Source organism: Phyllopteryx taeniolatus, chromosome 7 (assembly GCF_024500385.1).
Source record: "Phyllopteryx taeniolatus isolate TA_2022b chromosome 7, UOR_Ptae_1.2, whole genome shotgun sequence".
In the NCBI taxonomy this organism is placed as follows: Eukaryota; Metazoa; Chordata; class Actinopteri; order Syngnathiformes; family Syngnathidae; genus Phyllopteryx; species Phyllopteryx taeniolatus.
This window is the reverse complement of record NC_084508.1, coordinates 15,861,417-15,878,456: the sequence shown is the minus strand read 5'-3', so window position 1 is coordinate 15,878,456 and position 17,040 is coordinate 15,861,417. Positions and strand designations below refer to the sequence as shown.

The window sequence follows — 17,040 nt, the reverse complement described above, 5'->3', positions numbered from 1 at the left end:
CCTCACCACACTCAGCTGGCTCTGTCCCCACCTGGACCAAATATGCTTGAATTAAGGCCTACACACTACAGTCACATAAATGATAGGTGTCATGTTTCTTTAATTTCAGCTGGAAAATATCTAAAGATGCTATTTAAAAATCAAAGCAGGAGTGCATATTGACTGCATCGCACCTGTCAAGTATTATTAATTGTTATTGAAGGATGTAAGCCTGTGAAGCAGCTGTAGCCTCTTTTTGTCACTGAAGCATTGCAGATCTGATCACAACAGTGTGTTTCCCCATGATGTGTTTGTTACCTAAGATGATTCTGGTAACTTAAACTGGAATTTTTATTTGAGCTATTTTTGCAGAGAATGTATTTCCAGTGTTGTTGCTATGCTCAGATTAAGAAGACTGCCATAGAAGCAATGGGCTGGTCAGGTGTTTGTGGTGATTTTAAAGGAAACTTAAAATAATGAGAACTCAACTCTTTATAGAGCACTTTAAAAAACAACCACATCTGTAACAAATTATTGTACATAACAAATGTAAAACAATAATAATAAAAATTATTCGTATTATTAGTATTTTCTCATTAAGGTATACAAGACATACACATTGACATTTAACATACAGGGGATCCAGAGTTTGATTCCCTCTCGTGGCACAGACCAACGTGTTGTGTGAAGTTGTTAGCAGATGTCTGAGAAGAACCAGTCTCCACTGATGAGCATGAGAGCACCAGGATGACAAAATTCTGATCTCGCAATCACAGCATGTAATGATGTCACTTGCGTTGGATGCAAACTGAAGTGTGAATGTAAACAAAAAACAAATGTCACTATTATAATACCCAAAGGAAATCAAATGTGCGATTTGCATTTGTTTGTAGATTGTTTCTTTAACTGTCGTCCAAGCCTGTCACGTTTACCTTTTCAGAACCATCCTACAGTAAAATACATTTCTGTATTTGCTACTTGACACAGCATATTATTAAAAAGAAATGGCGCACCAGTGATGGAAAAAAAATTGGGCTAAATGAGGTTCCACACAATACAACAACCCAGGGGGCAAATGCCAGCATGACAATGAGGAACATTCAGCTGGTCGTTTTTGTCTCCGTAGTTCAGCTCAGGTAACGCAGACACACATGGTGTACTATGAAAATGAGCAAAGTACTATATTTCAATTAGCGAAGTTAAAAAAAAAAAAAAAAAACTAATAATTGCGCATTGACATTTAATAATGGTAGTAGGACTCAAGACGGACGGAGAGAGGCTGCTCAAGGACAAGACAGTGTTAAAGTGACCGGTCCTTCAAGCAGAATCGCTGATAGGACACACAAAGAGCCTCAGTGACGTCTGCTACCTTATCAAAATGAGTTTGAGCGTCAAACAAAACACCATACTTGTGCATCAGAGCATGTCAGCGCGTCTGATAGCAGCACATGCAAGACTGATACCGATGCCTTCAGGCCTTGGACAAGCCCCACCGATGTCAGCCTGTCTCGCAACTCCGTTCTTTCTCCTCCCATATGCGTGAATTCCCATGTGTATCTTTGTGGTTGAATAACACATAGTCTGGGAATTGTGTGTGTATGGGTCCGTATTGTGCGAATACCGTAGCTACAGTTTCAGTTAGTGTGGTGGATGTCACAAATGGAGCTGGCTGTTTTCACCACAATTGTGCACAATGTAATGAGATGAAATATAAAAGATGCATCATATAAATCCGCCGCCAAGCATAACTCAAAAAGCAGTGAATATATTTCAATACATTTTTTGTGTAACTTTGAAAAAGTTGTCTATAGAAAAAAAAAAAAAACTAAATCCAAAATTGTAACTAAATTCGTCTCAGACAGCGTTATCAAGGCCATACGTTTTTGATACAGTATAACTTGTATAATGAAACTCTTTAGATTGTGCTGGTGTACTTCATATTGAGAGTGAGTGCTAACATTTTATATATAATATTTTCACATTTTAGGGGGTGGGTTATTTTATTTGTATGGAAACTATGTCCTTATCCAACAATAATTTGTACTTGTTCCAATATTTCTGAAACACTGTCCTGTATTACTATCAACCCTTTGGGAACAGTTGTGTTTTATTCAGTTTTAATGGCTTCCTAGTTGCAATTCCAATACGTTCTATAGTAAATCCAACAGGAATGTGTACATGTGTATGTTGTGAGAAGGACAGGGAACACTATGTCCCAGCAGAGCGGAGAGAAGAGCAAGGGGGGCTTATAGTTCATTGTGACTTTATCACACACCAAGGAAGAGGTTTTATGGTTTTGAAAAGTTTAGGCAGTGTACGTGTGTCCTCTGATACTGACAGAAAGGAAAGTGAGACTAATCCACAAGATTTTCTGCGCAAATATTTCACAAACATCTACTATAATATGTGCTTCAAAGACTGTGAATGAAAATAAATTGTTGCAATGCATACACTTGCTATTGTGAGTTAAAGAAAAAAAATACAACACAAAGTATAATCATATCAGGCTTTTGCTATGGTGTCAGTCTAACCCTCATTAAAATCATTAGCTTCCTCAATATCCTGTTTTTCCATGGCAAAACAATGTTTTATTTCTTTGACACACTGACAAAGACGTAACGTCTTCCATTTTGACACTGTGGCGTCTTAGATGTTGCTACTTATTAAAGCCATAGTATGCAACGTTTGGCGCCCCCTTATGCCCCGTAAATGTGATTCTACATTTCTACTATGTTTTAAAGGACATGCGTCATTTCGGTGCCGTCATTTTCAGTGCGCCACCAACCAGGCATTCACTAAATATAAAATATAAGATACTGACAAATACGGTAAAATGTTAGAGGAGCTGAATGGCTTAATCAGCATTGTGTCATCTCCTCTAGTAGAAGCTTGGGTGAAAATGACTTTTTTAACAAAAAAAAGTTTAAGATTGAACTGTCTAATAGTGTGCTGTTTTGCTACACTGGGGGGAAACATTCATCTAATATCTGTTTAATTTTTAATTGTAATTTTATCTTCATAACCCCCAAATTGCATCAGTTAAATGCTTCAAATCTTCACTCTGTGGTGACTTTCGATAATTCAGGATGCTGTGTCCATGTGTGTGAAAGAAAGTAGCGAGTGATGCCAGTCAGAACCCAGACAGCAGACGTGTCATCCAATCCAATTACTGCATAGCCACATCACATGCTCCTAAAATATCAACTCCACTATGACCCCTATTCCCTTTTTTTTTTTTTTCATAGTACATGTGAGTAAAATATTTTACAATGCTGTGCAAGTTAAGTCATGATTCGGCTCATGAAGGATGAAAAAGAGAACTTCAACCGAGCGCTATCACCAGCTTTGTTCTTCAGTAGGAAGTGTTGTGTAACCACATGGTTGGGTTTCTCGTAAAGCAATTGCCATTAAAAGACTCTTTCTTGCCCCGCGGTCTGTTGATTTTCAGTGTGCATGTTCTGGATGTGGCGCTTTATTAAAAATTTTGCTCATCACCCCCAAAAATCGACACTCTTTAAAAACCCTGTACAGGGAATTCAGAGATTTGTTTCTAAATACATTATAGTACATGTTTGAAGATAACTGTTGAAAACGTGCAAAGACCGAGAACTAAAGTATGTAGTACTCACAGTTTACCTGATTTCTTGGGCCTGGCCAAAATGGTGCCGTGTGACCAGTGGTATGCAAAGGTAGGTGCGTCGGGCATCCAACTCGGGGGGGGGGGGGGGGGGAATCAAAACTGTCCCCCATTCTTCACACCATACCCATTCAATCATGCTTTTCGGCATGCCAGTCGAGTGTGTTTCCGTGCGTGCGTGTGTGTGTGTGTGTGTACATTATACATGTGGACTTTTGTGCCTGCCTGTCTCTATGCCAGTTACAAATATAAATACTAAATGAAAGGGATTCAATTTGTTTAGGTTGGGAAAGTAGCAAGTCATAACGTATGGTGTGATTAAAGACTAAAAGATTAAAAACAATAAAATGAAAAGATTATTTTAGCTTGACTTCCTGTGCATAAAAAAATTATTTTATTTTTATCATTCCCTATTTTATTTAATAATTATGCACTGTTCTGATGTGAATTTCCAAATTCCAGTCATCCCACATGGAGACGTTTTCCTTGTAAAACGCTTTTTTTCTCATTCCAAGTAAAAGGGACAATAGAAACGTTTTTATTTAAACCATGACGCTAGATCCCCATTCTTGTCTAATCAGATTTTTCTAAATCAGGAACGATATTCCAAAGATGACGACTCTCTTATCTTCATAAACGTGAACCAACTCAACCTTTTCGGTAATGCCAGGGGGGAAAAAAAAAAAAAACATTTCCAGTGAAGCCACTTAAACATCAGAGGCATGTGGAGTTAAACTAGTTGCACAGTCTCCCTCTGTGTCTCTGGCTGCCCTCAGCCGAGTGACTGAAGGCTGTGGGCAGGCTGCCAGGTGCCTCTCATGTTTGGGAGAGCAAACAACCTCGCGTCTTTGATGGCGAGAAGATCAGAGCAGGGGACACATTCTACGCAGCCACGCTAAGGTCGGCGGAGTGCATGCTGCCATGTTGTGCTCTGCAGCTAGGATACACCAAGTATAAACAATGCAGGGGCAGCAGACACGCCTGTATGTGTGCGTACGTGTGTGTGGGTGTGAGTGTCTGTGCAATATGTGTATCCCCGCCGAACTTAAGTCAGCTGTGAAACTACTATTTTCCTGCAAACTCACACCAAAGTAACTACATTAGCTGTCTAACTGGTGAATACAAGTAGTTGTACTACAATAATCTCAGAATTACAGCATGAGTATTGCTCAGTGGCGGTCGGTGAGTTTCAAACTTGGGCCTAATCCACCTCTTGATAACCCCATCACATTGCATACTTATGTACAAAAACGTTATACAGTATAACTATGTGTGGCATTAAAGAGGAGACAGAGGCACTATGTGTGCACGCCACACATGCAGGAATGCAAGGAGAGTTTTAGAAAGGAAGAGGTGTGCAAAGAGTGCTGCACCACTTGAGCTGGGCTGGCAGGGGCAATGCCTTGCTCAAGGGAAGCTTGACAGTAGCCAGCACTAGGGTTGGGCATCGAGAATCGAGAACCGATTGGAACCTGGACTAATGTTCCGGTTCTCCTGGAATTGTTCAAATTTAAAAATGTCGGTTCCCAGTTTCGCTGCCTAGTCCTAGTACAGTGAATTGGGAAAAAAATCACATAAAGGTTGTCTCAAAGTATCACAAACACTAACCTTGTGCCTCATCGGTGGGTAAGGAAAGTACATTTGTCCCGAGTCAAATGTTAATTTTAGTCTATGCTGCAGGCTGCTAAGAAAATGGATGTTCATAATTTAGACACCCTTTATTTAAACCATGCAAACTTTTATGACCCAGCACTCCAAAATAATCTGAATCAAGAATCGTTTGGAACCGCAATTGAAATAAGGAACTGGAATCGGGTCCAGAATTGCTCAAATTCAAACGATGCCCATCCCTAGCCAGCACGCAGACTAGCATCTCTCCAACAACTTGTTGCCATTCTTACCTTTTGGTCCATAGAGGGACTTGAACATGTCCACCGGCTCCAAAACTCCAAAGTCCTTACAAATTGGGCTCGTACAACTGGCAGTCAGTTGATGATCCACAATTTCACCCCAGAAAACAATACATGCCACTAATTTACAAAAAAAAAAACCACAAGTTCCAGTTTGAATCAACCCATATTTAAAACAACACATAAAAGCACAGTCTTTGCTATAATACAAGTCACGCAATATGACAATGTGGCTGTTGCACAGACAAAAGATCTTCAATGTGCTCATTAAAAGTTTCTTTTTTCCAGTCTGTTAGGATCATACTTTAGGTTTGAAAAAAGTAGCATTAATGTCGAAAGAAGCGCAAAGTGGGTGTCAGCTGTTCCCACTCTTTAGGCAAACACGTCACTGATACATTGGAATTATCTAATAACATGACAAAAACATTTTTAAAAAAAACATCACACTGCTGATGCAGATGCCGAGACCTTTCTTTTCTCCTGCCCGTCTGTGTAAGCTAGCTGCCATCCTCATATATGCTGCAGAAAAGTGCTGCTAAAGCTGCCCGAAAACAATCATTTTCCGGCTTGAAGCCAACATAGTAGCTGTTGGTTGACGTAGCCTCACAAAGTGGGATGGTGGAATTCCTTCCCATTCCTGCTGATGGACAACTTCAGTTGCTCAACAGTCCGGGGTCTCTCAATGGGAGAAAGGTCTGGACTGCTGGCAGGCCAGTCTAGTACTCACGCTCTTTTACCATTAAGCCACGCTGTTGTAACACATGCAGAATGTGGCTCGGCATTGTCTTGCTGAAATAAGCAGGGACATTCCTGAAAAAGACGTTGCCTGGATGGCAGCATATATTGCCCCAAACCTGTATGTACCAAACAAAAAATGTTAACCCAGTGTATTGACAGATTGACTATTTAACTAGTTTCTCTGAAATTTTGCATGCAAAAATATTTATTCATCACATTTGTGTGGTCATCTAAATCCACTGATAAAACATGTTAATCAGGCTAGTTATCATTATCTACATAATGACTGGCCCGACATTTGGCTTAAAATTGCACTTGTGCTTAACTGGAAAGATTGATTGATGGTCATTAAAGTGGAAGCGAGAAGACTAAACAGTAGTAAATTTCCACAAGCCCTCCAATCCTAGACAGGTGAATGACCGTAAGTGATGGTCGTGCATTGTTTTCACATAATCATTAAATGTCACGCTACACAGAGAAAAACACTGAATAAGGAGTTCAGGCTCTCTGGCCCAGAGCTCTGAATCCATCCAATTCACCACAGCTACTCCTTCTAGACAAGAGAGTGCTACTCTTGGGTGCCACCTAATGATTCACCCTCCTTTGCAGCAGCTGCAGCACACCCTTCAAGCAAGATTGGAAGGCTCCATATGACCTGACCTCTGCTGCGTTCTGCTCAGTCCCCAAGTGTGCAGTCTGTTCTGACTGTGTCTCTATATGCTGCTTGCTTGTTGACAGATGAGGCGTACCAGAAGCTGGCCATGGAGACCACGGAGGAGTTGGACTGGTGTCTGGACCAGCTGGAGACAATCCAGACCTATCGCTCTGTCAGCGACATGGCCTCCACCAAGGTAGGGCAGGCCCTTATTTATGGTTTGCATCATTTTTATCACTCTTTCAAGGAACTGCCGATTCACCTCTATATGGAATGGACGTTGTTATTTACACACAAACTATCCTTCCACGAATCACCCACAGATCCGTGCTGTGATCGTATGTGAACAGGTGGCTTGAGCAAAGTCGCCCATATCAGTTATGAGCAGAAAGAGGAGACAACGGGGGGGGGGCTGCGTCATTAACATTGGGGCTAGTTGGTTCTTTTTTTATTCTTCTTAAAAACTTCCAAACAGAAATATGTCTGATCTTTGATCGTTATCATGATCATTGCATTTTTCTTAATCATAGTACAGTAAACCCTTTCAATATCGTGGTTCATATTTCACTCTCTTTATCACGGATTTTCACCTATGGCAGGTGGAGCTGGAACATATCCAAGTCAGTCAGTGTCTGACTATGTGCCCCTATCGCAGTTATGTGTTTACACTTGTTCTCTGATTCAGACCAGAGCAAAAAAAAAAAAAAAAAAAAAAGAGACATGGTGCTTTTGGCATTGCACATTTGATTCTGGATCGTGGTGGTTGACACTGTTGTCTTGTTGTTGGACCAAATGTTACCCAGTGAAAAGAATATGAATAATGCTACAATCCTCTTACGGATTTGTGTTATGGTGTTGGTTGCCCGCAGCTGTCATGAAGAAAGTCTTTTTTTTTTTTTTTTTTTTATTATTTATTTGTTTTATTCTTTTTTTTTTTTTTTGGCGGCAGCACGGTGGAAAACTGGTTAGCACATCGGTTTCAAATCCGGCCTTCCTGTGTGTTTGCATGTCCTCCCCATGCCTGTGTGGGTTTTCTCCGGGCACTCCGGTTTCCTCCCACATCCCAAAACATACACGGTAGGCTAATTGAAGACCTTAAATTGGCCTTAGGTGTGAATGTGAGTGCAAATGGTTGTTTGTTTCTATGTGCCCTGCGATTGGCTGGCAACCAGTCACGGTGTGTTCCGCCTCTCACCCAGAGTCAGCTGGGATAGGCTCCAGCTCGCCTGCGACCCTAGTGAGGATAAGCGGTACGGAAAATGGATGGATGGATTCATTTGTTGCACATACAGATTCTACCGCAAGGAAAAATTTTTGTGTGACTCCATTATTCAGGGAAGCAAATTGTTATTCGAATGGTCAAACAATTATCAAATGCTCATGATTATTCAATCTCACGTAACCGCCACTTCACCTACGCTGCTGCTGTCTAACATCTTTGCACTGTCAAATGGAAGTTGCTTCACTTTACTGTGGAATTGAATTAAACTTGCTTTCTTTTATTGTGGTGCTTGGTGGCATGATGTCTTTATATCTTTTCTAGCGATACAATCGGTCATGATTCAATTTTGAGGAGGAGTTTCACAGGTTTGGGTTAGAGGAGGTCACAACTAAAGCTGTCCGATCAAATATATTCATGTTCATATCACTTTCTGTGGTTATATAAACAAACAACTTGTATGTTGAATAAGTTACATCACGATTGTTGAATCCGGAGGTAAAACACTAACCTAATAAACCATTCATATTTAAATAAGCAAACATTTGTAGAAGCCTTCACAGACAAACAACTCGGACACAATAGTCTTTCAAACTGTTGACATGCCTTTTGGAAGGTTCAAATTCCTTTATGTAATCTCTATCCATCCATCCATCCATCCATCCATTCTCCCTACTGCTTACAGTAAAAAAAATCTAAATGAAACACTTTTGCAACAGAGTTGATCCAAATAAAATACTGTGATGTTTGATGAAGTCATTATATTTCCATAAACATTGTTACAGGTATACCCAAGACACATTCACTTTTATCTACTATAAAATGGTTATTGTTGGCACAAGATTCATAATTCCTTTCAGTTCAGTTCATAATTCAGTTCCTTTTGTTGGCACCGATGTTGCATCCCAGCACGTAACCTCATGTGAATCAAACAAACTCATAAGAAGCCTTACATTAAACACGTCTGTTTATGGCAAAAAAGCAGGGTAAAGGGTAAAGCGTCTGAAACCCACGCCATTTGCTCCCTTACCTTGTTTCTACTTAAAACTAAAAATGACACAACTGCTCCTCTCCTTACATCTGAGCTGGTTTAATTACTACCAGTCAGCTGACCTGACCCTCATGACCTCTCGTATTTAGGATGGAAAAACTGCAGCGTATGAAATAAGAGAAAAAGGGAGCTGAAATGTGAGTGGCTGCTCCTTTACATCCAAGGTCAAAGTGCAGGGTGGATGTTACCGCTGACCGCCCTCAGTAGCTCCTTTTGGAGATGTACACAATACATTGTGTTACCGAGAGAAACTGATTATACTCTCTCCAGCTCCCTGTGACGTTGTACAGGATAAGCATTTTCTCTTACACCTACTACCCTTTGGGAAATCTCATAACAGTGTAATGGTCTGTGAACATTGTTGCCACAGTTACCTTGAAAAGGTACAGTAGTTACTTTACGGATTTCTTGATTTTTGAGAGTAAATTAATTGATTTACTGATCATTTTAAAAGTAACTACGTTAGATTACAAATTACTTTATTAGAAACATTCAGCAGCTGCCGAGTCGTAGTAATGTCACAGAACGAAAGTGCATAAGCTTAACTGCACAGTACACTCCACACAAGTTACACAATGACATCAACATGAACCACCAACTTTCTAATAAATAAATAACTTTAATATTAGTGCCTAAAGTACATAAACTGCTGTACACGAAGCAGCACGGCAAATGAGCACAATATAAATTACTAAGTGAATAAAAGGCGTACTCACGTTTATTCAGAGATGCACACTAACAGCGCAGAGCTGGAATATTTGGGCTCTTTCTAACACTTTTTACGAAGCAAAATGACAAAAATAGTAATCCACAGTGACTTGAATAAGTAACTTTAATCTGATTAACGTATTTTCACGAGCATAAGGCGCACCGTATTAAAAGGCGCAGTCTCAGTAACGGAGTCTGTTTCTGCATTTAACACATACATAAGACGCACCGTATTATTGGGCGCGGGCATGGTAAAACATACGGTAGCATGCATGCACGCTAAAACAATGTTTTTAAAAAGCCAGCGGAAGCAAAACTGAGTTTGCTTGTACTTTATTGAAGTATTTAACAATGTACTCACGTTATTTTTTGATCAATCCTCATGCACAAATCCATCAAAGTCCTCATGTTCCGTATCCGAAATGAACAGCTGGGCAAGTTCTCCATCAAACACGCCAGGTTCCCTCTCGTCATTGTCGGAGTCAGTCTCGTTGCCGTGCGGCTCCTCAGAAAGGATGCCGGCTTTTACGAAAGCTCGAACAACAGTGCAAGCAGACGCGTTAGCCCAAGCATCCACAATCCATTCACAAATTGTGGCGTAACTCGCCCGCCGTTGCCTCCTAGTCTTAATAAAGCTGTGTTCGCCATCTGTCATCCATGGCTCCCACGCCGCTCACTTCACTTTGAACGCCCCGTTTACACGGATGTCCAGCGGTTTGTCAAGCCACCCGGAATGATGGCAAGCTCCGAGTTATTGCACTCAGTCGGATGGTGACTGTAGAGACGCTTCTCCCGGCTGTTCTTTGCTCATTAATCCATTGCTCGAGTTGGTCTTCCAACTCGGGCCACCTCGCCTTGTTTCCACTACGGTCAAGCCAGCCTCCACTCATAAAGTAGCAGTCAAGCCAGCCGCCCCTAATTTCAGTGTTCTTCGGTTAAGGAATGCAACCAGCAAAGTTAATATGAATCTTGAGATGGATTAAAAAATGTAGTTTATTTGATATATTGGGAAAATAAATGGTAAATGGACTGCACTTACTGGCATCACATTCATTGAACAAGTTAATAAATATATTAACTTGCCACAATTCAGTCCAGAATCAAGTCCTGAGGGAGGTGAACAATGGAGTTTTGTGTGTGTGTCAACCCAATGGAGTTGAATGTTAGCTGATGGTTAAATGTGGTTTCTGCTTTCGAAAGACATTTGAGGTGCACAGAACTTTCTGTGTAAAAAAATAAATAAATAAATAATATTAGACCATATCACTCGTTCAGTTGTTTGTATTTAATGCCAAAATATTAAGTTTTTATTCGAGTTAGAAGTTAACAGGAACATGTTTGGGATTTTTGTCATCAGTGGTCTGTCCAATTCAGCAGCTGAGTGTGCTGGCTGCAGGAGGGTTGAACAGCAAGCTGGGCAGGCAGCAGTACTGAGGCGTTACTACCCTCATGAGGGAGTGTGTTTCGGGCAGAGGTTTCTCGTGCACGCACACACATGCATAAGCACACGCGGAATGAGGTAAAGCTTAGTCAGACCTCACAGCCCAAAGTGAGTCCATCGAGCTGTGGCGTTTCCCAGCGTCAGAAAGTCGAGGCTTGTTCCTTTTACTCATGCTGTAGTCAGATTGAGCCACTTGAATAGCTTACTCTACAACTTACAGCAACAACATGGGAGCCTGCTACTTTGACAAGAAAGAGAGGAAATTGGGGAAGCTCAATGGTTGGAGAAAGGTGAGTCACCTTAACAATTTTTGCTTTTTCACACCATCTTCTTTTGTATTTGACAAATCTGGCTAATGTGGACTATGTTCTCAACTACTGCTGCTCGAACATTCTGTGGTTCGGTCTAAGTTTAGTTTGTGAGGACCTAAAGTATACCCTACAGTCACGAAATTGGTATTTTCATAGCTCTGTTGTCCAGACAACATAGATGTGTGTATCGTGAGTTAATTGAATTCAATTATTCTTTGGCCACTTGTAGCAAGCAGTGGTGCCACTTAAGTATGCATCCTTGCGTGTGGAAAACATTTCTAGATTTGTGTCTGTACCATTGATAAACGAGGCACAGATCATTTACTTTGGACGAATTGTTCTCTTCTGTTCACCGCTGATGCCATTTTGTAGTTACGCCTCTGATATTTTACTTTTGTGGTCTCAACTAAAGTCTCCGTCTAAACAGGTTTGTTTTTGATAAATCAATTTAATATAAATTGTGAATGGATGTTGTTGGGATCAAAGAAAACACTCCAATCATCCATACCATTTTTTAAGTCTTTAACTACTACTATTTTGTTCTTGTAATTTTACAATTTTACTGTGTTTCATATTAGTTGATATTCGCCTTCAGAAGAAACTATTGCATTGTAATGCTGATTGCTTTGTTCTAACCAATATAAATGGTGGACCACATTGCATTCTACCGTGGGGCACAAAGAATAGGAGTAATGAATTGTTTTGAAAAACGTCAATTGTCCTCCTTTGTTCCTCTGTAATAGCTCTACTTAAGAAAAAGGTCCAGCGACTCTTTAACACAGATGGCATCAAAGGTTATGTCATTACCAGTCGGAACTGCCGTAACTGATTATACTGCCCTGCATCATGTTTGCTTAACAAGAGGAGGCAAAAAAATAAAATAAAAAAATGAAAGAGTTGCGATGGTTGCCTATGACATGGGCTGTGTTTTTTTACTTAAGCCTAAAACAAAAACAAACAAAAAAACAAGTGGAAAGTTAGATGAACTGGTAAAAAATATTAATTTGTATAAAGTGTGATTAAACTCTCATTGAATGACAGGAGTGAAGTTTATTTCAAGATAATAATGTAATTTGATCTAAAATCTTATCTCAATTATAACTGGCTGTACAATTGATTTATGTCACTAAATTGGGAGATGTGAAAGGATGCAAGGTTAGGAAGGTCAATAATTCCTCTCATACAGCAGGCCTAACACAGAGCGCCCACTAGTGGCCTTAAGCCGAACTTGTTTTGTTTTGAAGAGAAACCGGATGGATGGATGGATGGATGGATGGATGGACAGACAGACTGATGGACAGATGGTGGGTGGGTGTGTGCGTGCATGGTTGGATAGATCGATAGATAGACAGACAGACAGATGCTCAAGGGAGGGAGACTCCACATCTGCCTCTCAGCTCCCTGTGCGCCTGGCTGGCCTTCACATCGAGCTGTCCAATGGGATCATGTATGAATGGAAGAGAAGTGTTTTTTTTTTTTTTTTTTTTCTCCTGCTCTAACCAAAATGCCACAGGCTCCCTTCACCTTCTCTGTCTCTGTCTCAGCAGCTTTCTTAATCAAGCCAACTCCCTGCAAGCAGAGGGAGAAAAAAGGGAGGCAGGGAGATGGAACAGAAGGAGACGTGCTTACAGAGCAATAGCAGCACAAAGGAAGGCTGTGAAAAATGACCGAAAGGATGACAAACAAAATAAGCAATTAGTAAAATCACATTGTATGCACCATTACAAAATTCTGATGTGAAGCTTTGTATGAAAAGAGATACCCAGAGAGCTGTAAGTGACACATCTTCCTCGTGTCATCTGGCCAATGGGAGGAGAACAGACCTACCTACCCCCTCTGGATAACCAAAGAAATCAAATACATATTGCAAATGTTACAGTCATGCTAAAACATACAGTATGTGTTTAAACATACATGCATGTGTCAGCATGCTTACCTGCAGATAGTGGCTTTGTAGGCTACGACTGCACCTCTGTGTCTGTGTCTGCGTGTGTGTGTGTTTGTGTGTGTGCACTTGGAGTTTCTTGAAGCCTGTGGGGAAGCACAGCTCTTCATCACACTGCAGAGAGATATCACCAACTGGTATCTCTGCTTGATATATTATGCAGCACAATATTATATAAAGAGCTGCCTCCCCTCTTGCACTTTTTATTTTTCCGCCTTATTTTCTTGCATACTATCTCCCTGCATTCGGTTCTTTCCCTCTGTGGGAGGATAATCTGGAATCCTCCCGGGTAAGCTTTGATCTCCCCCTCATCTTTATCTTTTATGTACACACAAACCGTTCAGCCAAAAGCTAACTTGTGGGTTCCCATGGATTGGCACTCTCAGATTTTAGCAAGAGGATCTCCCTGCAAAGCCGTGCTGCAATTTTTAAGTTTGTTACAAAAGCAGCAGCATGCATCAAAATTGGCTCGTGGCCCCTGATGTAACCATGTATTCCAGTCAGGTGGCCCGAAACCTTGTACAATGCAGCAGTGTCCACATGGAACGAGGACAGCCCATCGATCGTGCCTGCGAGGCGGTGAGACAGTGATTGATGACTGTGTTGGCAAGTGGCAGCCAGTAGAGAAATCGACATGTAAGTGGCGGATAGTGAGCGAGAGACGCAGTGGCGGGAGGAGGTGCAAGAGTGGTGGTGGGTGGGGAACGATTTTCAGTCTGTAAATGGGTTGGATGTGAGCTGAGGGGATCTGTGTGGTGTGTCCTCGTGACAGCTCAGCAGCTATTCCACATGTCTGCCTGCAAAGGAAAAGGGGAAGCCTATCCTCTCTCCTCCTTTCCTAGCCACTGAAAACAGCCGTATACAGGCTGCCTGTTGTTGTTGCCATGGTGTTTGGGTGTTCTCGTAATTGGGACACACACACACAAAGCACAAACAGAAATCAGTGGGTTGATGTCAGCTAAATTGGGAAAGGATGCAATTATCTCCTTTCTCTTTTTCACACACTGAAGTCATCTCCTCGGTACAAGCTGTTAAAAATAACCCTCTTTGGACACCCTGACAACATCTAATATTGTGAGATGTTGTTGATGATCAGGCTTATGAGAGCTCCATGCTTGCTGCCGTGTATCAGCAGACAACAGAATCTGGAAAAGGGGGTGAGGGGGTGGAGGAAGTGATAACAGAGATTTTTATAAGATGCTGCACATTCACGTTCCTTAAAATGTGACCAGCATTCGCTGTTTCATCATGGAGGCTCAGGCACGCTTCTCTCACAATGGCTGACTTCATAACACATGCCGCGTTATGAAGTGAAAGGGTTAAGGCTGGTACCTACAGTCTTCACACAAATCGGGAAACATTTTTTTTTCCTCTAAAATTGATCTGGAGGAAGAACCCCTGTCCACTGAAAGGAGTAATCTGAATGTAATCAAATAAGTAAATAAGAGTCAAATCTGACACCAAATGGTTCACTGATTGTTAAATTAAACTGATGTTTGTTTTTTTTAATCCACATACTATACTATGATCAGAATTACAGTAAAAAGGTGCTTCACCCGCCAATCAGAATCAGGGAGCCCCCCTCTTTTCTGCACTTTCTGCATGGAACATGTTGCTGGGGAAGGAGGAACATGCAGCGAGAGACGGGGTAGTCGGAGGAGGGTGGTTTAGCACAACAGCCGTCAACGCATCGGACTGAGACAAACCCAGCAGAGGAACCCCCCCCCCCCCCCCCCCCTCTCGTCAGATGAACATCGCAGCCTCACTCCCTCCTGTCTCCATCGCTATCCCTCCCAACTCCCTCCTCCCACGCCTCCCGCGGTCATATCTTCTCCATTATTCATTAGTGCACTGTTAGTCCTTCTGCTTACGGCTCACAGCTGCTGCCGTTGTTCCAGCCCATCCATTTCCACTTCCAGGCACCTATCCATCCATCCACGGGCATGGAGACTCTGAGCTGGCCCCTTTGTGCAGCAAGGAGGCAGAGTGGGCTACCATCTAGCTGCTCTCTTAGCTGCTAAAAGGAAACACACAAGGAGAGGAGAAGGGATTTTTTTATTTTTATTTTTTGCCGTTGACAAAATCCTGTTCGACTGCCTCCATATTTTTTCCAGATTGGATTATAGTTCTGGCTTTGATTAGGAACGAGAAAACGGGATCCAAAATGCCTGAAGCCAATTACCTGCTGTCGGTGTCTTGGGGTTACATTAAGGTGCGTGATTCTTAACTACGTAGCTTGTCTGCAAAAAGCACTCATTCCCTGTGCTGTGTTAAGAGGCTTAATTATGGAATTATGTCTATTTTTTTCTAAATCTAATAGTTATTTTGGAAGTTTGAAGGACACTGAAATGATATTCCTAATGTGTTTTGTAGCTCAGGCTCCATCTTGAGCCCTCTGCAGAGCTATGTGTTTGATGTGTGTTGGTGTGTGCGTGAATGCATCAGTCTGTCAACAGCTGTTACTGCAGTGCCCTGGATCTCGATGTCCTCTCTAGTCTATTGCGTCCAAATGTTGGATTTTAATCTGTGTTCAGATGAAAATGGACAGAATGTATTGATGATGTAAAGTGCAAGTACAGATTTTCTGCTTGACATTTTCAAATTCTTGCACACAAAAAAAAATGATGCATGTAAAACTGGCAAATACGCGTCCAAAGATGTGAGTGAATGTCATCAAACAGTTGAACAAAGTGAATTTAGAGAGTTTAAAAGATTAGGCCATCCCCACTTGTAAAATAAATGATCCTCTAATTATCATCCACACTGATTATTTTCAGGGAAAGTGAAGGTGGGATTGTATTCCTCCACTTCTTGCACAATTGAAGTATCTGGTGGAATAAAACTGCCGAATTTTCCATAGAATCCACGGAGTCTCCATTTTCTCCCAGGTTTTCCCTGGAAACTGACGGTATTGCTTTTCCCCTCCCCTTTCTCTCTTGCAGTTTAAGAGAATGTTGAATCGGGAGTTGACACACCTGTCTGAGATGAGTCGGTCTGGGAATCAGGTGTCCGAATTCATCTCCAACACTTTCCTAGGTAATTCACTGAATAATACATACTTTATGTGCATACAGAATTACAATCAGAAGTTTAGATTGTCATAATTCACATTTCCACAAAACAAATAGAAAACTAATATTTACTGACACCAAATAAGGCCAAGTTATACCACAATATTTGACAGAAGTGGTTCATTCATGTATATTTCTGCATGATGCTAATCTGTGAGAGTTGCTATGGCAGGCTTTTTTTGCGGGGGCGTACCATAAAACACTGCGCCACTGAGCTTCATGTCAAGGATTATTGCACCAGGCTCAAAATGTTCATTAATTTTGAAGTGAGAAAATGTAGATTTGGAATAGACATTAAACCAAGATTGAAAGACTAGTTAGCTAGATTCTGATTCAATGTGGGTTGGACAACCAGTATTTGAGAATACATACACG

General features: G+C 41.3%; 1 protein-coding gene across 4 annotated transcripts in view; it reads left to right on the top strand.

The window, feature by feature from the left end:
- Nucleotides 1-17,040, top strand: part of pde4ba (phosphodiesterase 4B, cAMP-specific a) — a 140,496-nt gene that overhangs the window by 113,913 nt on the left and 9,543 nt on the right. For 3 of the 4 annotated variants that reach the window (XM_061778640.1, XM_061778641.1, XM_061778642.1), the window contains 2 exons: nucleotides 7,003-7,115; nucleotides 16,537-16,630. In XM_061778640.1, the coding sequence (XP_061634624.1) occupies nucleotides 7,003-7,115; nucleotides 16,537-16,630 (207 nt within the window). Of the gene's footprint in view, nucleotides 1-7,002; nucleotides 7,116-11,363; nucleotides 11,629-13,196; nucleotides 15,807-16,536; nucleotides 16,631-17,040 lie in introns of those variants that run through there. The other variant, XM_061778643.1, reaches the window with a different exon arrangement.